The 21,211-nt window shown below is 59.7% G+C and overlaps 7 protein-coding genes across 7 annotated transcripts; 5 read left to right on the top strand and 2 right to left on the bottom strand.

The window, feature by feature from the left end:
* Positions 1-389: 389 nt before the first annotated feature.
* SPSK_08336 (SIT4-associating protein SAP190) lies at positions 390-4,388 on the top strand (the record flags this gene model as incomplete). Its single annotated transcript, XM_016734936.1, has 4 exons — positions 390-1,112; positions 1,194-2,804; positions 2,868-3,943; positions 4,073-4,388. 4 exons carry the CDS (start codon positions 390-392, stop codon positions 4,386-4,388), a joined length of 3,726 nt encoding a protein of 1,241 aa, XP_016586922.1.
* Positions 4,389-4,547: 159 nt separating this feature from the next.
* SPSK_09151 (uncharacterized protein) lies at positions 4,548-6,054 on the top strand (the record flags this gene model as incomplete). Its single annotated transcript, XM_016735730.1, has 2 exons — positions 4,548-4,845; positions 4,889-6,054. The coding sequence occupies 2 exons, from the start codon at positions 4,548-4,550 to the stop codon at positions 6,052-6,054; spliced, it is 1,464 nt and encodes a 487-aa protein (XP_016586921.1).
* A 1,525-nt stretch (positions 6,055-7,579) lies between these two features.
* SPSK_09041 (sugar transporter) lies at positions 7,580-9,239 on the top strand (the record flags this gene model as incomplete). Its single annotated transcript, XM_016735622.1, has 2 exons — positions 7,580-8,899; positions 8,976-9,239. 2 exons carry the CDS (start codon positions 7,580-7,582, stop codon positions 9,237-9,239), a joined length of 1,584 nt encoding a protein of 527 aa, XP_016586920.1.
* Positions 9,240-9,391: 152 nt separating this feature from the next.
* On the bottom strand, positions 9,392-10,688 carry SPSK_09304 (taurine dioxygenase; the record flags this gene model as incomplete). The annotated part of the gene is made up of 3 exons (XM_016735879.1): positions 9,392-9,557; positions 9,629-10,533; positions 10,593-10,688. 3 exons carry the CDS (start codon positions 10,686-10,688, stop codon positions 9,392-9,394), a joined length of 1,167 nt encoding a protein of 388 aa, XP_016586919.1.
* Positions 10,689-12,010: 1,322 nt separating this feature from the next.
* Positions 12,011-13,620, top strand: SPSK_09073 (uncharacterized protein; the record flags this gene model as incomplete). Its single annotated transcript, XM_016735653.1, has 2 exons — positions 12,011-12,258; positions 12,330-13,620. 2 exons carry the CDS (start codon positions 12,011-12,013, stop codon positions 13,618-13,620), a joined length of 1,539 nt encoding a protein of 512 aa, XP_016586918.1.
* Positions 13,621-16,363: 2,743 nt separating this feature from the next.
* Positions 16,364-17,638, top strand: SPSK_09323 (uncharacterized protein; the record flags this gene model as incomplete). The annotated part of the gene is made up of 1 exon (XM_016735897.1): positions 16,364-17,638. The coding sequence occupies one exon, from the start codon at positions 16,364-16,366 to the stop codon at positions 17,636-17,638; it is 1,275 nt and encodes a 424-aa protein (XP_016586917.1).
* A 169-nt stretch (positions 17,639-17,807) lies between these two features.
* On the bottom strand, positions 17,808-21,197 carry SPSK_08398 (tuftelin-interacting protein 11; the record flags this gene model as incomplete). Its single annotated transcript, XM_016734996.1, has 1 exon — positions 17,808-21,197. The coding sequence occupies one exon, from the start codon at positions 21,195-21,197 to the stop codon at positions 17,808-17,810; it is 3,390 nt and encodes a 1,129-aa protein (XP_016586916.1).
* Positions 21,198-21,211: the final 14 nt, after the last annotated feature.

Raw genomic sequence — 21,211 nt, 5'->3', positions numbered from 1 at the left:
TGCCACAACTTTGTACTGTTACTAACCCGTCTTTTACATCAACAGTTCCCTGCTAGACTATTGAGATACCCATCGATTTTACCATCATAACCTGTTTCTATCGAATTACAGCATCTATAGAAAGCATCCAGCCGGTCGACATCTTGTTTGGGTTTTCGTCTCCTCTGCCGACGAAACGAATCATTACGACGCACGCAATCGAGGCAATCGACTGTTCCCACCTACATTTCCAAATCAATCCAAACGGTATCCGACACCAGTTCGCCAAAACATCGCGGACTGTGCATCACCCTCTTTCTTCGTCTCAAACCACCCCACCATACTGCCTTCGCCCGGTGCTTGTGTCTTAGAAAGGACCGGCACTGCGGCGTAAAGGACCTACCGCCACCATGTTCTGGAAATTTGGCGGCTACGCCAATATATCCCCTATTGATGCTATTCTCGACCGCCCCGACTTCACACTAGAGGAGCTGCTCGACGAGGGTGACCTGCTGGGTGATGTCAAGGCCCATAATAACAAGCTGCTCGAGTTTCTTCGCCAGAAAGACATCGTTCTGAAGCTGCTTGCGTACGTTGTCGCGCCCAAGGCCGAGCCGGTCGCCGGCCCTCCAACGACCGAGGAGACAGAGAGAACAGACAGCGCGGAAGGGGAGCTGCCATCGGAGCCGCCTGAAGAGGACATTGAGCGCGGCCGGTCACGCATCTTTGGCCGGTCGCGTGCTTCTTCCTCGGTCACCGATGGCGGGCTGGATGAGGAGGACGAGGCCGAGAAGAAGCGCATGCGGTATGCCTTTGTCTCCTGCGAGATTCTGGCGTCCGACAACTGGTCCATCTGCGACACGCTTCTGGACCCCGCCAACCGCGCCGAGCTGAACAAGTTCTGGGAGTTCCTCAAGCGTCCTTCTCCGCTGGATCCCCTGCAGGCGAGTTACTTCACCAAGGTCAACGAGTCGCTGTTCGACAAGAAGGTCGAGGATATGGTCAACTTCCTCAAGGGCGTCGACGGCGCAGTTCAGGATATGCTGCGCCATGTCGACTGTCCCATGGTCATGGACCTGTTACTGAAGATCATCACGCTCGACCGCCCCGAAGCCTATCAAGGCATTGTTGAGGTAAGAACGACATACACTGTGCTGGTTTCTTCTTACTGTCCTTGCTGCTATTCTTTGTCTTGCCTCTAACCTTGGTTCTAGTGGCTCTACACGCAAGACATTATGCCGACCCTCCTCGCCTTCCTCAGCCCCGAAAACAGCTGGGCAACGCAGACGTCTGCAGGCGATTTCATCAAGGCCATTATCACTGTGTCGGCCAATGCGACCCAGCACGAGCAAACGTGCATCGGTCCCAACGAACTCACCCGCCAACTGGTCTCTCACCCCTGCATCGATGAACTCATCGGCTACATGCTCAAGGGCGGCAACGCTCTTACCGTCGGCGTGGGTATCGTCATTGAGGTTATCAGGAAAAATAACTCTGACTACGACCCGGATGTGGGCACCGAAGCCAACTCCATCCCGTCTAGTCGCGACCCCATCTACCTCGGCACCCTGCTGCGCATGTTTGCCCAGAACGTACCCAACTTCATGCAGCTGATGAACAACGCGCCCGCCCAAAAGTCTCGACTCAACTCGACGTTTGGCGAGAAGATTGAGCCACTGGGCTTTGACCGCTTTAAAACTTGTGAGCTCATGGCTGAGCTGCTCCACTGCAGCAACATGGGCCTTCTCAACGAGGTCGGCTCCGAAGAACTGATTGCTGCCCGCGACGCCCAGCGCAAGCGCCTACGCGAAGAGGGCAAGCTCACTGGCACCCGCGGCGAAGAAGCGAATCCCTCCAACACCGACCTCCTGACCATGAGCCTGGCGCACACCTCCCCAACCGACGAGGGCCGCCGCCTGGAAGTCACCAACGTTTCGGCCGCTGATGAGGATGGATTTGAGGAAGTGACGCATGCAGCCGGTCTTGGCGAGGACGAACCCGTCCGAGAACTGGAGCTGCCCAGCCGACCTGCACCGGCGTCTGGCTCTTCAGCATCGCCGTCGTTTATGGATAAGGACGAGGACGACTTTGTTGAGGAGCCCCTCAGCTCGCCGCGCCTCAAGACAAACGACGAGAAGATCGCAAGCAGCGACGACCAGCACTTTGACGACCCAGAGCTGCTTGTTGCTCCCCTCTCACCGAGCAAGCGGAAGAGCGTCCCAGTCGAGGGTTCAACATCAGGCAGCCTTGTGCCCGTCCCCCCCAAGGATGACCCTGCCGAAGGCTCCGACGACTTTGTCACCGAAGCCACCGAGCCCGCTCTTGGCGACGAGGCCAAGAGAATGGTGCCCGACCTCGAGAAGGGCGACGACTCCGACTCGTCCATTATGTTCACACCGACTATTTCTAGCTTATCGTCCCGCCGTTCACCTAGCCCGACTACTGAGCGGACCGTCGCACCGACCGACGAGGTCATGGCGAACACTCCTGAGACGCCCAGTATAAAGACCGAAGAGAACACCGAAGGCAGAGCCGAATCTGGTACTCCGACAACGACACCACCTACCGAGACCCCGGCGATTTTTGCCCACGAGATCCCTACAGAACCGAAGCAGGTGCAAGACGAGAAGGAGGACGCCAAGGATGCTGCAAGCAACGGAGATGCGGAGATGGGGTTTGGTGACGCATCGATTATCGTCACGCAGCAGCCCTCCGAGGCTGGTGCAGCTGCCGAGTCTGCTCCCGGTGCTCCCGTTTCCGACCCAGTTGTCGGCGACTTCTTGAAGATGCAGTTTGTCGACCACCGCGTCGTGCCGACAATTTTGGTCGGTTCTACCTGTGCTTATTCACGCTGGCCATTTTGTCGTTTACTAATCCCCCCCCTCTAGTCCTTCTTTTTCTCCTATCCCTGGAACAACTTTTTGCACAACGTCGTGTATGACGTTGTACAGCAGGTGTTCAACGGTCCTATGGACCGGGGCTTCAACCCCCACCTGGCCATCTCCCTGTTCGAGTCGGCCGACATTACGACGCAGATCGTCAACGGCCAGCTGGTCTCCGAGCAGTCCCAGGCTGCCACGCGCATGCGCATGGGCTACATGGGCCACCTGACCCTCATCGCCGAGGAGGTCGTCAAGTTCACCGAGCGCCACCCGGCTGAGCTTTTGTCCGAGACGGTCGTCTCGAAAATCATGTCGCCCGACTGGACCAACTACATTGACGGCACGCTTACTGAAACGCGCGAACGCGATAATGCCACACTGGGCGGTGTGCGACCTGAAGTAGCTATGGGCAACCATGCCGCGGCTGCTGGACTTGCTGCTGTGGGCCTGTCGGGCCTGGGCTCGTCACTCACATCCCTCGGCCTCTCCAACTCCCAGGGCACATCCAATGCTCTGGCGGAGGCGGGCCTGAATGGCAGCCTGGACCTGAACAGCGACAGCATGGATCTTCAGGGCAGCAACGATGGCCACTTCTCCATCAGCGCCGGCATCTCCTCGGGCTTCCACAGCTCGAGCGACGAAGAGGATGACGACGCGGACGACAACGACGAAGACATCAACAATGAGGTTAGTATAAGTGATTCCCCCCTCCAAGCATACCGCGGCGTCCGCCTTGTCCAGGAAGGTGAACGTCGTGTCCTTGAGTGTGAAGACTGCATCAATGAAATCCGACGTGGAACGAAACCATTTGACGAGTATTGCCACCACACGTTGGACGGCGTTACCGATGGGGATGCCAATGGGGAGGCCAATGCCGACTGCGACCCCGACCCCAACGAGGACCTGAGCATGGAAGACTATACCAACGACGACAATACCCCAGCACCAAATGCCGCTGAGGAGAGCACAAATGACGGATGTGACCACGGAGACGGAGACCAAGACCATGGCTACGACCACAGAGACCAAGCCGATGGGGATGTGAACATGGAGGATAAGGACGAGAACGGAGGGGAGACCAAGTGCGGTTCCGACGACCCATGCAATTGCCAACCGGCGCATGTCTCCAGGTAGAGCCTAGAGCTACTGCCGGCTGCATCTGCATTGGGATTTGCGGTTTCACCAACTGCCGCGAATAGCGAACCGAATAGCGAACCAAGTGGTGCCGCGCTCCAAGAACTGTTTTCGGACCCAGCGCCCATTGGACTGCGATTTAATGGAACCGGCGACATCCGTGAGCCCGCAACCGGAGACGCATTCTGCCAGAGCACACGTGGTCGGAACGACCGAGATGACGAATGCGAGAACGGTGTGAGCGGAGTCGAAACCATCGATAGAACCGACTACGACAACTTGCCACAGGCCGCCTACCATAGCAGGGGAGATTTCCAACAGCGGGCCCAGAATGCCACGGACCTCGTATTGAGACTGCGGAGGACGGTTGCGCAGCGGTTTCGCCGGGGGTAATTGGGCGTGGTTACGATTATGATTGGGGGTCTATCAGCGATTAGTTGTTTGCGTTGTCTGTGTTGTCCGCCTGGGATTGGCCGGTATGTGTGTGGTGTGGATTGTTGCTACGCTGAGTATTATCTGTTATGGAAGATGCTCAGGCAAGAGAAAGATACTATGACACACTTTTCTCTGTGTGGCCGAAAGAGCAACAGGACATTGATTACACTGCTAACCGTTCCCCTCTGGTCTCTACGTGGTTTTGGACTTGCCGTTTTTGGATTTTTTGGTCTTGGTCTTTCCTGGTCGTGTGGTCTTCGCCTGGGTCGTGCTTGCTACGTCTGGCACCCGTCGCTCCTTCCGCTCCGATGCAGACGTCTGGTCGCTACTTCCATTCTTGCCAGCCAACTCGGCTATTGCGACCACACTCGACTCGCACCATCTTCGGACATTGCAGCTCCATGCCTTGGATACAGTTCTTGTTTTGATTCTTTTGACTTTGGGCCGTCCACTAACAGCTGTACAGTTCCGCGCATACACGGATCCCCTGAACGCATCCAATTCCCTCCTACCACCGGCCATCCCGCCACCGCCACCGCCGCCACCGCCTTTGAACGTCCCTCCCTCGCGTGCCCGCCAGCTGCTCGCAGCCCGTCTTGCGATGAACAAGCGCAACGCCGAGGCCGCGGGTGCACAAGAGAACGGCAACGAGCGTGAACAGGGTAGCAGCAACAGTGGCTCGGGTATAGCCAGCGGCGACGGCAGCGGCGGCAACAACAGCAACAACAGCAACGACGACGGCGACATCTCGCTCGGCGCGGCCAGCAAGTCGCTGACGGCGATGCTCGACAGCGGCGGCGAGCGCCTGCGCAACCCCTTTGCTGACGACGAGGACGACGATGTGGACGCCGACGAGGACGCCGATGAAGACGAGGACGATGATGACAACGATGACGAAGACGCCGGCCTGAATGGCGGCGACGTCGGCCGCGTGGGTCTCGGCTGGAACCGCGGCGGCTGGTGGCGGTCGATGGTGTCGCGTGCCGACAAGGGCGGTCGTAGCGGGCAAGCCGGAGCCGGCGGCAGCAGCAGCAGCGGCGCCGGTGGCCATGAAAAGTTTGGCGACGGCCGGGACAGCAGCAGCGACGGCGGCAACTCGTCTGGCGACGACGACAACGACGACGAAGAGTTTGGCGACTTTGCCATGCCGGAAACCACCATGCCGGCGGAGGGCGCAGCAGCCAAGGCTAGCAACAACGACGACGACGACGACAACGGCGCCGGGACGACGGCCGAGACCACGGCCGAGGGCAGTGACCGCGAGACGACGCTCTTTAAGCCCCTGGCCCTCCACCCTGGCCATTCGCCGTCTGGATCTGGATCTGGATCTGGATCCGGATCCACTGGTAACAACCACAGCACGGCCTCGGCCGGTGGCAGCCTCTGGCGCCTGGGCTTTCTCGGGACCAACGCCGCGACGACCGGCTCCACCGCCGCGTCAACGGACACCAGCACGAGCGACACAAACAATGCCAAGGCCAAGGCGCCTGCTGCGTCCGCGTCAAGGACAAATGACGACGAGCTCGAGGTGCTCGGCGATGACGGCCACCGTGTTGCGCGGGTCACCGAGGCGGCGCACCGCCGGAGCCTCGAGGACCCCGACGAAGACGAGGTGGTTGTATAAGATAGAAGGGTAGAGGGTAGGGGTTAGAGGGCAGAGGGTAGAGGGGATGGGAAAGTTTTACAAGGTCTACGACTCGACATGTTTTATGCTTTTCTGGCGGTGCGTCTCGTTTTCTGGTTGTGTCTTAGAGACCGGCCGGATGAGGGACGGGATGACGGGACGACGAAAGTCTTTATGAGTTGGTTATGTTTCAGTGTGACCATTCGACCGCGGAGCTGTGTACGATACATTCATGTTGTTTATTTGGGTGGATGTATTTCTGTTTCTTTTCTGAATTTTTGTATTTCTATATCATTATGTTTGTGACGTCTATTTTCCCAGTTTGCTTAACGTGTCGTGAAATGACATGGTGTGTGCGTAGTGATTGAGATCGTAGATGTTTCGTCGGAACAAAGAGAGTTGTGTAGCGAATGCTTAGCCACGGTAGACCCCCATGCCAAGCGAGATGCCGATGGTCGATGAGAGCAAGTGAAAAGGGGGTGCGTATTGAGCATGTGGTTGCCTAGGCCGTAGTTACGGTTTGGTGGCTGAGGAAGCTGTTGAATCCTGCGCGTTCCTGTGGTTTTGTGATATCCTAGTGTAAGAGAGGAACATACAAAGTCCATGTGCGATCCAAGTCCTCAGGTACAGATGAGGGGGGCCAGAGTCTGGGGTTCATCGGCCGTCCACTGCCGATCGGATGCAACAACGATGGACACTAGGCCATTCGGGCGGCTGGTTATGCTCTGTTCGTCACTCTGCTTTTCTCTGGTTTATCATGCCCAGCGGCAAGGCGTCTGCGCTCTGGCTCTAGGCTGGCGCCGTACGGCACGGGTCCTCCACTTTCGCCCTCTCCGCAAAAACAACTGCCGTGTCTCCCATCATCTCCACCATCCTTGTTCAAGTTGCGGGGGTGGGCCATCTCGACAATGCATACTCCGCACAGGGCCAGAGATGTCACGCGCTGCTGTATGTATTATTTTGTGTTGGATGCAAGAGGTTTAGTATGTATTTTATTTTATTTTATTTTCGGCGTTGGTTGTGACCTTCCTACAATGGAGGGCAAGGAAATAAAACAAAACACGGCCACCCGTATTTTATGGCCACCATGCCCAACATGGAAATGCTTGGTCAATCACACAGGAAATCAGGAAAACCAGAGGCAGGTATTGGTCCGACGTAGATGGGAGGGACTGCCAAACAGGCATGCAGCCTCGACAGAGGACAGGGTGCCACTCCTGACTCCTGGACATGGAAGGATGCATCCACGTTCATGAGGGGTGCATTCTGTCCGTCGAGGACAAGCCGTGGAGCCGGATGGGATCCGTGCCGCGGGTGCTGGTCGGCCATATATGAATATATGTGAACCCTGGTCTCGGGAGCATGCAATAAGGATGAGGGCCAGGACTTGAACATATCCTCACAGTGAATTTCTCGTTGCATTCGTCTCATTTCTTGTCATCATCGAATCTTCTCCTTCGAAACACCTCCGTCCTCGACACCTTCCAACCTCCCCTCCCCTCCTCCCCCCTCACAAAACACAGCCATGGGGCCTGCTCTCGCCGAGACGTCCCTCTGGGCGAACCGCAAGTGTCTGGTCATCTGCGCCGTGGTCGCCGTGGCCAACATGCAGTACGGCCTCGACTCGGCCATCGTGGCTAGTCTGCAGGCCATGCCGGGCTTCCTCAAGGTGTACGGCCACGCCGACCCGACGGCGGCGGGCGGCTACGCCATTGGCAGCGTGTTTCAGCAGCTCATCGGCTCGCTGCTGACCCTGGGCGCCTTCTTGTCGTCGCTCGTGGCCGGCGCGTTTGCCCACTTCTTTGGGCGCAAGCCGGCGCTGTGGCTCGCGTGCTTCCTGACGGCCCTGGGCTGCGCGATCCAGATCGCCACGGAGAGCAAGGGCGTCGTGTACCTGGGGCGCCTGGTGCTGGGCGTGGGCAACGGCTTCCTGGTGACCTTCTCCAACATCTACACGGCCGAGGCGGCGCCGGCGCACCTGCGCGCCGTCATGGTGGCGCTCTTCTCAGAGTGGGTCAACATTGGCAGCATCGTTGGCTCGGTGGTGACGAACGCGTGCAAGAACCGGCTCGACAAGCAGTCGTACCAGATCCCCATCGGCACCCTCTTTATCGTGCCGGCCCTGCTGGCTGTGGGCCTCTGCTTCGTGCCCGAGTCGCCGCGCTATCTCATGTACAAGGGCCGGACGACGGCGGCGCGCGTGGCGCTCGAGACGCTGCGCGGCGACGCGCTGCCGGCGGAGCAGCTGGAGCTCGAGTGGGTCGAGATGGCGCGCGGCATCGAGGAGGAGAAGCGCGTGGCGAGCTCGATCGGCCCCGTCGACATGTACCGCGGCACGGACCTGCGGCGCACGCTGCTGTGCTACGGCGTGATTGCGTCGCAGACGGGCGCGGGCTCGTGGTTTGTCATCTCGTACGCGACGTACTTTATGATTGTGTCCGGGCTCACCGTCGACGCCGCCTTCAAGTACTCGATTATGAACACGTGCCTCGGCCTCGTCGGCGTCAACGTCGGCATCTACGCCATGCGCCACCTCGCGGGCCGCCGCGGCATCCTGATGACGGGCGCCCTCGCGCAGGGCGCCTGCATGTTGGGCATGGCCGTGGCCGTCACGGTGGCGCCGGGCACCGTGGCGGCGCGCAACTGCCTGATTGCCTTTGTGGCCCTGTTTCTGTTCTCGTACAATGCCTTTGTCGGCGACGCCAGCTACCCGGTCTCGACGGAGCTGGTCAGCACGCGGCTGCGGTCCTGGACGGTCGGCTCGGCCATCAGCCTGGGCTACTTTCTGGCGTGGCTGACGGGCTTCTGCTCGCCGTACTTTATCAACCCGACCAACCTGAATTGGGTGCGTACATGTGTCTTCCAACAGTATTGAGCATTATCATAATCACTAACTCCCCCTTCTCATCTCCCCCATCCAGGGCGCAAAATATGGCTACATCTGGGCCGGCTCCAACTTTTGCTGCTTCCTCTTCTTCTTCTTCTTCATCCCAGAGCTCAAGGGCCGCTCCCTCGAAGAGATTGACGAGCTGTTTGCCAAGCGCGTCGGCGCCTGGAAGTTCAAGTCGTACCAGACGACCCTCCTCGACGAAGCCCTGCAGCAGGTGCAGAAAGGCGAGGCAGACGTCGCACGTGTCGATTCCGCAGCCAAGGAGGTGCCCACCACGGTGGAACACGCGGCGTAGCACAGTCGGGGCTGTCAAGGACGATAGATGTGACGAATGCGCGAGACAACAGTCCGTTACGTGAGAAGAATGGCTTCCATTATATTTGCATGCTGTGTTTCAGCGACAACTGTACCGTATATCAAGCCTCATCAATGTACAGAGTGAATGCCTTATTCCTGTGCTATGGTCACGGTGGCCACCACGCCGCCGTCTCCCTTTGCCGCCTCGTCCTTCGTGTCCTCGGCATCAAAATAGGGCCGCTCGGCCTGGGGCGTGATGCGCAGCATGTGACGGCGCGTGACGCCTTCCTGGACGGCAAAATCGCGAAGAGCGGAGCTGGGAGGGGTTTCATGTTAGTACGGCGCACAAATACGATCCGATCTAGTGTCTCTCGCCCGGGAACGTACTGCTGCGTGTTGCGGTTGTCGTAGACGATGACGGTGCCGGGCGTCCAGTGCACGCGCATGTGCCAGTCCTGACCGTGCTCGATGTGGTTGTACAGAAAGGCGAGGACCGCGGCGCTCTCCTCCGCCTTGAGGCCCTGGATGCGCCGCGTGTACAGGCGGTTGACGTACAGCGAGCGGGCACCGGTGACCGGGTGGGTGCGCACGATGGGGTGCAGCGTCTCGATGGGCTCGCGGATGTAGCGGTCGCGGTGCTCGTGGACGGCGGCCTGCGAGACGCCCGAGTGCACGGCGTACTTGCCGTGCAAGAATTCGCGGAACGCCGGCGACAGCGCGTTGTAGGCGGCCGTCGTCGACAGGTACAGCGTGTCGCCGCCCGAGGTGGGCGTGTCGAGCGCCAGGAACGTCGTGGTGCCGACGCCGTTGACCTCGTAGCTCATGTCCGAGTGCCACTTGATGCTGCTGGTGTTGTTGGCGATCTCGGGGTCGACGGCGCCGGCCACAAAGTCGCGGTACACCGGCAGCAGCGCCGGGTAGTTCTTGATGTGGCCGCCCATCTGGTGCACGTGCAGCCGGCCAAAGTGCTGCCCGTACGCGACCTGGCGGTCCGGCCCAATGTCGGCAAAGTCTTGCTCGTGGAACACGACCACGCCGCGCTCCGCCGCGAGCAGCGCCAGCTCGTCGAGCTGCGCCGGGGTCAGTGCACTGAGCTGCAGCGGCTTGCCGTCGCGCCCGCCGCGCACGTCGGTGCCGATGGCCGGCGTGATCTCCGCAAACGTGGCGCCGCTGTCGACCAGCAGCGCCTTCTTGGCCGGGTCGGCGCGCAGGCCGACGTCATGGTGCACAAACTCTTGGAGCGCCGGCTCCTTGACGAGCGTATAGTGCGGCAGGTAGGCGGCGTATTTGTACTATCTAGTTAGACGCTGTGGTTCTAGCTGTGCGTGGCCGTAGACAGGGCCCACCATACTTGTCCCTCTTTGTATTCGACAGACGTCTCAGCGGCCGCCTGCACGGGCGGTGTCTCGGTGGCCGGCGGGGCCGAAATGGTCTCTGTGGCGGACATGATGACACGTTGGCTTTGGTCTTGGCGTGACTGTTTCGACGAGGCTCGAGATATGTTCAATGCTCAATATTTTGTGCTCACGGGGGAGGGTTCAAAACGGCGGTTGCTGCAGCAAAGTGGAATGATGTGACCCGTGAGCGCGACTCTGCACCGCGCCATGCATTTATCTACAATCACGCCGTCGTTGGTTCTGCGGTCGACTCCCAGCACAGAGTCTATTGCGGCCACTGAATGTCCGGTCATCGGTGCCCACTCCGGCACACACTTTCCGGTCTGTTGCACCCTCTTGGTAATGCTCACCCCGCATACTTTGCCGCGATGACGAGCTCTGGCCGGTAGTTGACGACAGAGAAGCAATGGTCCGGGTCGCGTAGACATGACATGGCTCGATAAGCGATGAAGAAACGAGGTGTGTCGGAGGGTGCTTCGAAAAACTACTTGTTTGGGAAATGTAGTCAACGCCTCGTCGTCGACTGCTGTACCGTTAGGCCTGTACCCCGTATTCTGATGTTTCTTCTACAGGCGCGTCCTGATATTGACAATCACGAGATCGGCGGCCAAAGTGACGGCAGATGGCAGCCTTGCGTGCTGCGGCGATCCACCACTCAGGATGCAGCAAATTGCAAACGACGCCAATGTGCACTCTAGCGTTTGACAAGGTAGGATTGACTATTGATGACAAGGTCGCGTTGGTCGTATAAGTCAGCATGTGGTTGATATTGTAGATGCACTCTGCAGTCCATAAACCTGTCTCGCGTTGAATCTCTTATCCCTTTTTTTTATTCCCGCTAGTCTTCTTGTCAAGCATCGCGCATCGCGTATCCGACGCCAATATGGCGAATCGCCCAACACGCGCAGCTGTCTGCCACGTTTTACGCACGATTCACGCCTCTGCCATGCCCGTCATACTGTCACGGTAGTTGCCGTATGCATAGCACTGACAACTGGGACTTGGGTCGACCTCCGGCCATCACCTCCCGAAACAATTGCCCTTTTCGGACAGGAAGAGTAAACTGCATGCTCCCCGTCTGCCGGCTATCTCTTGAGAGTCTCTCCGACAGTCCAGTCGCCGGCCTATGAAATACTCCCATGCAACGATGACGCGCTTGCCCGCATATAACGTGTGAACAGGGCGGAATGACGACACTGATAGACAGCCTATTCGACTGCCGGTGCGCAATGACAAACGTGCGTCATGATATAGACCGCGGTGAACGTCGACGTCTCCTATGCCTCGTCCGCAGGTTATATAGTTACCGCGGAGGCGGAGACACGCGCATGCCGTCTATCTCGGTGGTCGAGACGTCGCACAACTGCCAGCCATGGCCTCCTCTTCGAGCAACTCTGTCGCGGACGACACGTCGCCCAGCAAGTCCAAATCGTCGGCCACCAGCCATGTCGTCACCGAAGTCGACTCAGACAGCGCTCTGGTCAGCCCTGCCTCCGCGGAGCCCCTGGCGCCACCAGCCAAGTCCACCTGGTGGCGATGGCTCGTTGGCCTCGTCTGGGACTCGGTCGAGGGCGATGCACGCAACCGCCGCTATGTCCAGAAGCTGGATCTCTTTTTGTTGTACGTTGTTTCCAGGAACAGTGACACGATATGTATATATGAAACAGAAGACGAAGAACCTGACCGTGCAGCACCTACATTTGCTTCGGCTACTTCATCAAGTACCTCGACCAGCAAAACTACAGCAACGCCTTTGTCAGCGGCATGCAGGCGGATCTCGGGCTCTACGGCAACGAGCGCAACTGGATCGTCACCTGGTTCAGCGTGGGCATCATGGTCGGCACCATCCCGTCGCAGATGATCCAGCTCGAGTACGTCCGGCCCTCCATCTGGATCCCCGCCTGTGAGATCGCCTGGTCCGTGCTCGTCATGGCCATGGCCGCCGTCAAGGACGTCAAGCAGCTGTACGTCCTGCGCTTCTTCGTCGGCCTGTTCGAGGCCTGCTCGTTCCCCGGCTACGCCGCCCTGCTCGGCGGCTGGTACGGACCTCGCGAGCTGACCAAGCGCGTCGCCATCTTTGAGCAGTGCAGCGCCATTGCCAGCATGTTCAGCGGCTACATCCAGGCCGGCCTGTACACGAGCATGAACGGCGTGCACGGCCTGGCCGGCTGGCGCTGGCTGTTCATCATGGACGGCGTCATCTCCATCCCCATTGCCGTCTGGGGCTTTTTTGCCATCCCCGACCTGCCGCACACCACGCGCGCCTTTTACTGGACCAAGGACGACAAGGCCTACGGCGTGCAGCGCATCGAGCGCATCGGCCGCGGGGCGCCGCAGCGCCTGACCTGGTCCGGCATCCGCCGCGTCTACACCGACTGGCGCCTCTGGGTCTTTTTGCTCGCCTACACGTTTGTCGCCATGGCCGGCCAGGGCACCAACTACTTCAACCTGTGGCTCAAGGCCGTCGGCTACTCCGTCGTCCAGGTCAACGTGCTGCCCACGGCCGGCAACGCCGTCAGCATCGTGGCCGCCTTTGTCTTTGGCATCGTGGCCGACCGCACCGGCCGCCGCCGCGAGGCCCTGCTCGTCATCCTCCTGGTCCTCTTCGTCTCCAACCTGCTGCTCTCTATCTGGCACATCCCCAAGGGGGCCATCATGGCCGCCAACTACCTGGCGTACATAGGCTCCGCCGCCCAGCCCATTGTCATCGGCTGGGGCAACGAGCTCAACGGCCACGACTCCAACCTGCGCCAGCTGCTCGTCGCCACCGGCAACATCTTTACCTACGCGCTGCAGATTTTCATCCCCGTCGTCCTCTTCCCCACCCAGGATGCGCCGCACTACAAATATGGCTACCAGATCCTGATTCTGTTTGGGGGCCTCGGCACCATTGGCACGTTTCTCTTGCAGTGGCAGCAGAACCGGCAGAGACGCCAAGGGGCGGTGGAGCAGGACGCCGCGGTTGTAGAGGCAGAGGCATAGTGGCTGTGCGTGCTGACAATGCAGTATTCAAAATAAGCATACAACAATAAAAATAAATCCCCCTATCTGACTTGCCAGGAGGTCCAACGACAACGGGAATTCCACACCTGATTTTGACTTGGCAGTGTGGCAGACGACGAGCACAATACAATGACATCACGCATTTTTGCCCGCGTTCTGCCTGCATTCTACCTGCGTTGTGCCAGTTTCGTTCATGTCACAATATCTGCGTGCTATTGTTTTCCCTGCAGAAGACACTTGTTCGTGGTTTGCTCGGTGTCCACCCTCTCGTGTCCGCAACTATCCCGCAGAGTGCTCTATATGCCGTTGATTTAACGTCCTTGGAAAATCTCGGCAAGGGTTCGGTATTCTTGCTGCAAAGTCTTTTGAATGCCCTGTTGCTTGGACGCTTTTGTCCGATGGGAGCCATATTGCAGCCAAGATCACATCCATGGCCCCCGCGTTTCGTGTTTCGTCTCCTATCAAGCACTCAATCAAAGCACTCTGTTCCCGTCGGGCATTTGTTCTCCATTTCTCTCCGAGAGGGGGGACACGCCAACAGCAACAGGTATAGAATATGGGCGGGCGGCAATGTACATGGACGGGTGCTTTGGTTGTGCCGGCGTGATGTGGAACGGAGGCAGTCCATCACCCGTCATTTTGCCGAGATCGGAAAGGAAAGATCACCGGAAGAACATCCGGATGAACTTCCGGTCAAGGCGTGTTCCGCTTTTGCACGATGCAAGATAATATAACAAGCAAGAGGCACCTGCACGCCTTGTCATTGCATCTGTTCTTCAGCCGACCGTGCCGATCGATCCGAGATGGACGCTGCACAGTTTCTTATCTATGCCTTGGCGCAATTGGATGCTGTGATGTCGTCAAACGTTGTCCCAAGCAACTGTTGTCTGTCAAAGGCGAGCGAGGGCACAGCATGGCCTCCGATACTTGTCTACGAAACTACAATATCGAATCTGATGCATGTTGAGGGGCGAGAGTTATCATTGTACATGATGCATGATTCGTTTGTTTGTTTGTCCATTTCGTGGATATTGGGTGTTTGTATCAACCAGACAAAATCTCCGCATCAAGATGCTTTATCACAGACCCTACATTGAGCCTCTTAATGACGGTGATATGTCTTGGCCGTGGTATACAACGGCATCTTAATTCCTGTGATAAATTCAACGTTGCACTGCAAATATCTGCCCGAGCGCTGGTGTGTTGTTTCAGAATCTAAAAAATTTAAAAATGTACGTAAATGTGCGGCATTGCTCAGCATTATGCCGTGTCATCAATAACGTTTGAGGACATGGGGGTGACCCTGGGCAGATACGTGCGCTCAGCACTGCAACTGCATCTGTTGCCCACCACAACGTGAGGCTCTCCATCGACGAATTGCTGTGGTTTTGAAAGTTAAGTGGTCAGGCACCGTAATGGTTACGAGGACCAAGTATTTTTTTCTTCTTCGTAAAGCCAACCAAATACACAATTCAAACAGGGAATCCCACAGTTCCACGCCCAGGCAGTTCGGATAAATGTGTGCGGCCCTTTTGCCCTTTTATCGTATTTTGCCTTGCCTGCTATGTTTCTTCCTCTGCTGATATTTTTCATACCGCGGCTCTACAGCTCGACTGCTGGCAACACGGCTCAAGTTGGGCGTACAGCCGTTCTATTTTGGACTGCCTGTTGTCCCGTGCCGTTTTGACCTCCCACGCCCACCCACAGTCGCCTTTATCCCGATGCATCTGCCTTGCGCCATGCCGAGACCTTCGAGAATCATTCTCCGTCCTCTCTGACCCCCTATCATTTGCTCTCCATTCCGTGTCTTATCGATAATGTGGCATAATTCCACTGTCCCTGTGTCCTCCCTGTATCTGCTGTCGCCGAATCTGTCCTCTTTTTGATGTCGTTGCCCAACAGATTTACATTTATTGACGCCGCAACGCACCAGCCGCAACGACCACGATAAAGCCAGATTATCAAAACAGACGTCACTCCACACCACGCGCGCCTGTAGATGTACTTTTATTGACCACTGTCCCTTTGGTAAGCCACCCTTATTACCGTGTATCGCCGTGTGATTCTGCCAGGACTTGTCCTCAACAAAATCAGACGGAACTGACGGGAGTCGGCATCGGGGCACTTTCACTCTTCCCACAGATCCAGTGCGGGACATTCTAGATTGCGCTGCAATTTTGTGCCATTCCTGTCGAGCTTGTCTGGATGTTTCTGTTCTCCTCCTGTCGTGCCCGTCTTCTGTTCCCTGCTTGTTGTCTGTGTTCCTCCTCTTAATCTACCCACATCTCGTGCACATTGCCTTGATGCTATATTCAATATCAGAGCTTTCACTCTACATTCTACATTGTATATCTATTATCTATCTATCCTCCTCCACTTCCCGCCGGTGTATCTCGGAGACAAAGTCCACCGCGGTCCCGTCAGCATATATCCGTCCTCCTCCCTGATGCGCCCATGAAACAAATCTAAAAGCAAACCACTGCCCACGACATCCGACGGCCATTGCATCCTTATCAATACCACTGCTCGGCGTTTCACAAGACGTCCTTTGCCTTCTGACACAAGCAGAGCCGCGTTTAGAGTGCGAAAGGCACAGTATCCACCGCCCGCTGCTCGGAAACCGTATTCTCGACCACGATCCACGACCACGATCCACGACTGCCAACTACGATCCGTCACGTCCTCCGAACTCGTCCTCCCGGTCGTCTCCCACACTCCGACAATGGCCATCGTCTCCCGCGCCGCGCCGGGCGAGCCCTTGGCCACGGCGTCCGCGACCAAGGACAAACCGCTCACGTGCGCGCCGCCGCCGCTGGCCAAGAAGATTGAGTTTGCCATCCACATGTACTCGCTGCGTGCCGTGCTGTCGGTGCCGCTGTGGGTGCGCAGCTGGCGCGAGTACTTTTACCCACCGACGGGCGGGCCGGACATTGTCAAGGCCTACGAGAGCCGCCCGGCGCTGCCGACGCGCATCTTCTTCCCGGCCGACTACGACCAGGGCAAGACACACACACCGCTGCCGACCGTCCTGACGATCCACGGCGGCGGCTTCTGCATCGGCGTCAACCGCGACGACGACGAGTACAACCGCGCGCTGGCAGACACGCAAAAGGTGCTCGTCATCAGCCTCAACTACAGCAAGTCGCCCGCCGTGCCCTTTCCGACGGCGTTGCACGACCTCGAGGCGCTGTACCACGCCGTCGTCGCCGACGAGTCGCTGCCACTGGCGCGGGCCGGCGGGCCGCCACACGCCCCGAGCAAGAGCAAAATCGCCGTCCTGGGCTTCTCCGCGGGCGGCAACCTGGCCCTGGCCCTGCCGCAGCTGCCCAGCATCCGCGACACGCCCAACGCGCCGTCGGCCGCCGTCAGCGTCTACGGCTGCCTCGACCTGTCGCGCGACCCGGCCGCCAAGCTGCGCAACCGCTTCTACAAGCCGGCCCTGCCGCTGCCGCAGGGCAGCCGCATCGACTCGCTGGCGTCGCTGGCGCCCGTCTTCGACTGGAGCTACATCCCCTACGGCCACGACCTCACGGACCCGTTGCTGAGCCCCGCCTACGCGTCGCTCAGCGACCTGCCGCCGCACGTCTATTTGGTGGCCGCCGAGCTCGACATGCTGGCCCACGAGAGCTGGCGGCTGGCGTGCCGGCTGGGCAACGAGGCGCGCCGGCTGCAGCAGAAGCCGACGGCGGGGGACCGCGAGGTGCCGGACCCGGACAGCAAGGTGGACCGGGTCAAGTGCGTGGGCAAGCGGGCGAGCAGCAAGCGCAAGGGGGCGCTGGAGCCGGCGGACGGCGGCGACGACCGCTACGGGTGGGCCGAGACGTGGGCGAGCGGCAGCGTCAACTGGCTGCTGGTGCCGGACGCGATCCACGGCTTCGACAACTTCAACATCCGGCAGGTCATGGGCGGCGAGGAGTCGATGCTGGACGCGGAGATGAAGACCAAGGCGTACGTGGAGCGCATCGGCGCGTGGCTGCACAATGTCGTGTGGAAGTGAGGGAGCTGTGTATGTGGTTGTCAGTAGATTATTGTGTTGTTTTGTCCTCATGTCTTTTTGTCATTTCGTTGGCTCTCTTGTTTCTCAATCATCTTCCGTTGGATAGAATGCAATGTATTTCGCTGGTTTCTGGTATAAACTAATTGTCAACCCTTCTTTTCGTCTGCATCTACTGCGCCATGGACAACAACTTTGTCCAGTCGTCCTCCCGGTCCACGCGGATTTCCAAGGGGCCCTTTTTCGTCTCCGCGTACAGGCGCACGCCCTTAAAGTAGGCCAGCACGCCGCCGCGCCCGTCGCCGCGCGTGGTCAGGCGATACAGCGGACGGCCCTCGGCGTGCACCTTTTTGCGCTCAGGGATGAACTGCACGTCGTTGGACTCGCACCATTCCTCAACGTAGTGGCGGATGGACATTTCTTCGTTTTCGGGGGCGGCCGGCGTCGATGTCGGCGTCTCCTTGTCGGCCTGTCGGTGGTGGCCATGGTGGTACCGACTGTGGTGCCCGTTGTGGCGGGACGACGACAACGACGATGACGCCTTGAGGGCCGGCCCCTTGCTGGGCGGCGCCAGGAACTGGCGAACACGGTCGGCATCGTAGACACCCGTCGTCGCATCCACGACGCCAATGTCCAGTGCCTCGTTGATCATGCCCAGCCCACGCTCAAACTCGGCCGCCACCGACGGCAGCCGCTGGATCGACGCCGGGAACACGTTGTCGGCCCACCACTGGAACCACTGCCCGATGCGGTCCAGCGACTCGTCCGCGTCCGTCAGCAGGTGGTACAGGGCCTCGTGCCACATGGGAAACACGTCGGCCACCATGACCTCGCCGACCATCTCGGGCGCCAGCAGCGCCAGCCACTGGAACTCGCCCGTAATCACCTCCAGGTAGCCGGCCTGGTCGCGCGGGTCGACGCGGAACTGGGCGCGGACGTAGCGCGCCATGCTCGGCAGGACGTGGGACATGACGAGCGGACGCCATTGGTCGCGCGCAGACGAGGCGGACGAGGCAGCCGACGTCGACGCGGCATCACCGGCACCACGTCCGCTGGGCCGCAAAACGGCCTTCCATTGCCGTAGACCCGGCACAACGCCCCGGTAAAATTCCCAGACGTCAATGAGTTGCCGGAACTTGCGCTTGACCTGGACCACGAGGCCGTCGGCGGCGGACGGGTCGACGTGGCGCGCCGGCAGGTACGGCAGCCAGGGGAAGAGCCAGAGGTGCGGCAGGTTCTGCGTCGTTTGCGCGCTGTGCCGGCGCCGCTTGGGCTCCCATCGGGCCACCGCCTCGTCGAGACGGCGCACAATGTCCTGCTCGAGCAGGTGCGCGCGCACAAAGCCGGGCAGCACGGGCAGCCAGGCCTCGTAGAGGGCGAGCACGCTGTCGGCGTCGTGCACGGCGTCCCAGGTGCGCACGGCCGCCGACACGTGCGGCAGCCACAGCGTGTACATCACGGCTTCGTAGGGCGTGGCCGTGGCCGCCTTGTGTTTGCGGAAGACAAAGGGATCGAGGCGGCGGCCCTTGGCCGCTTCGTCGGCCTCGAGCAGCGTACGCGCCGCTGCTGCGTCCGGACCAAAGCCGAGCAAGCCCTGGATCGACAGCAGCCCGTCCACCAGGTGTTGGTTGGGATCCTGGAGCGGCGCCCAGGCCTCGATGGCCTGCTTGAAGAGCGGGTGGAGGGCCGCCACGCAAATGTCGGCCAGCGCGTCTCTCATTTCGCTCATAGACGCTGGCGGGATGGTCTCGGCAGCGGCCTGCAGCTGCGCAATCGTGTGGTCCCATGTCGGTCGCCATGTGTTGGTTGTCTCGGTCGTATCGGTTGCATCGGCTGTATCGACCGTGTCACCTTCGCCATTGCGCATGCGGCCGGCCGTGGCACTGTGGTCCGCTTTATCTACCGACAGCTTGGAAAAGGCACTCGTCATGGCCGTGTGCGCCTGCAGGTTGACCTCGAGCTCAGCCAATTCCTGCCGCGCCTGCTGTGCCTGCAGCTCGGCAAACGCCTTGCGGTTCTGCAAGCTCTGCCACTCCTCGAGAATCGCCATGAAATCGCTCTGTGCGCGTCGTGCCAGCTTCCGCGCCTCGACCTGCTCAGCTGTTTCTGCGCCTGCAGCCGGTGAGCCACTGACAAACGGAGACGCTGCGGACGCTGTGCCGGCCGCCGTTCCGCTGGTCGGGGTCATGAGCCCCGACGACGATGTCAACAGTCGCTTGCCCGGTCCCGTCATGTCAAGAATGGGTGTAAACGCTTCGGGGATGTGCAGACCGGGCGCCGCCCGCCTGGCCTCGTCCATGGTCATGTACTTTTTCTTGGCGCGCCGCGGCGTGCTGGTGCCGCTGTTCGTGCCGCCGCTGCCACTGCCGCCACTCGCCAAGGCTTTCTTTCGGCGCGCAGCCGCGGCCGCATTGACCTTTCTCTCCTCTTCGTCCGAGTCGATGACGGCCTCGCCCCGCAGACGCGCCTGCCGCTTCTCTTCCTGGCGCTCCTTTTCGGATTTCTCGCGCACCGCGCCCAGACCGACACCCTGTGGCCGCAGGTTGGCCTCGATAATAATGTTGCGGCCCTGGCCCTCGCTGCCGAGACCGCGCCCCTCGACGAACCCCATCTTGGCCATCATGCGGGCGCCAAACGATTTGGCATTGAAACTGCTGCCCCCACGGGCGCCGCCACCAGCGCCACCGCGTGTCGGTTTGGAAGAAAAGGCGCTCGGCCGTGCCACCAGAGGCGGTTCTTTGGTCGACTGGCCCTGGGGGCGGAGGACGGGGTCGTACGCCGAGGACGGGACAAAGCCCTGGCCGAGCGGGTTTTGCGTGTCGATGTCGGCATCGTCGTGGGACGCCGAGCTGGCCGGCTGGAAGGACGGCGGTGGTCGCCGTTGGTTGCTGTGGCTGTTTCGGCCTCCGTTTCGACTGCTCTGGAAAGAGGCCGGCACGAAGCCAAGACCGGCGCCGCCCGCCGATTTGGATGCGTTGTCGGAGGCACCCCGCCCGAGCCCGCCGCGGACGCTGCCAAAGCCTAGGCCGATGCCCGGCGTCTCATCGTCGTAGTCGTCCTCCTCGCCGTCTTGCTTCGTGTAGTCTTCGCCGTCTTGCACACCGGCTGCGCGTTGCGCGGCGCTGCTTAGCCCAAACCGGCCGTCCTCTTCGCTTTCGTCGTTGTTGTCGCCATCATCGCCAAGATGGTCGTCCTTTTCGTCCTCTTCGCTCTCTTCATCCTCATCCTCGTCATCGCTTTCCTTCTTCGCGCCCGACGACACAAAGCTCATGCCCTGCTTCCGCAGCGGCTGCCGTTGCTTCCATCGCCGCTGCGTGTGGTCGTCCTCACTGTCGCTGCCAAAGATGCCCAGCGCCGCGCTCTCCTTGGCGTTGCGCCCCGTCCGTCGCCGTTTCCGCGGGTTGAAGTCGCCAAACTCGCCATCGCCGGGGTTCGTCGAGGGCATGCGGTATGTGTTGCCGTCGTCGTCCGACCCCGAGTCCGAGGACGAGTAGGCGTCCGCGCCGGCCGCGCCCTTGGCCACGTTGCCGGCGGCGGCCGCCGCACCAAACGAAAAGTCCATGTCGACTGCCTGTC

This window comes from Sporothrix schenckii (assembly GCF_000961545.1).
Source record: "Sporothrix schenckii 1099-18 chromosome Unknown Cont44, whole genome shotgun sequence".
NCBI classification, from domain to species: domain Eukaryota; kingdom Fungi; phylum Ascomycota; class Sordariomycetes; order Ophiostomatales; family Ophiostomataceae; genus Sporothrix; species Sporothrix schenckii.
Note: the sequence above shows the minus strand (reverse complement) of the source record. Positions and strands in the feature narration are given on the sequence as shown.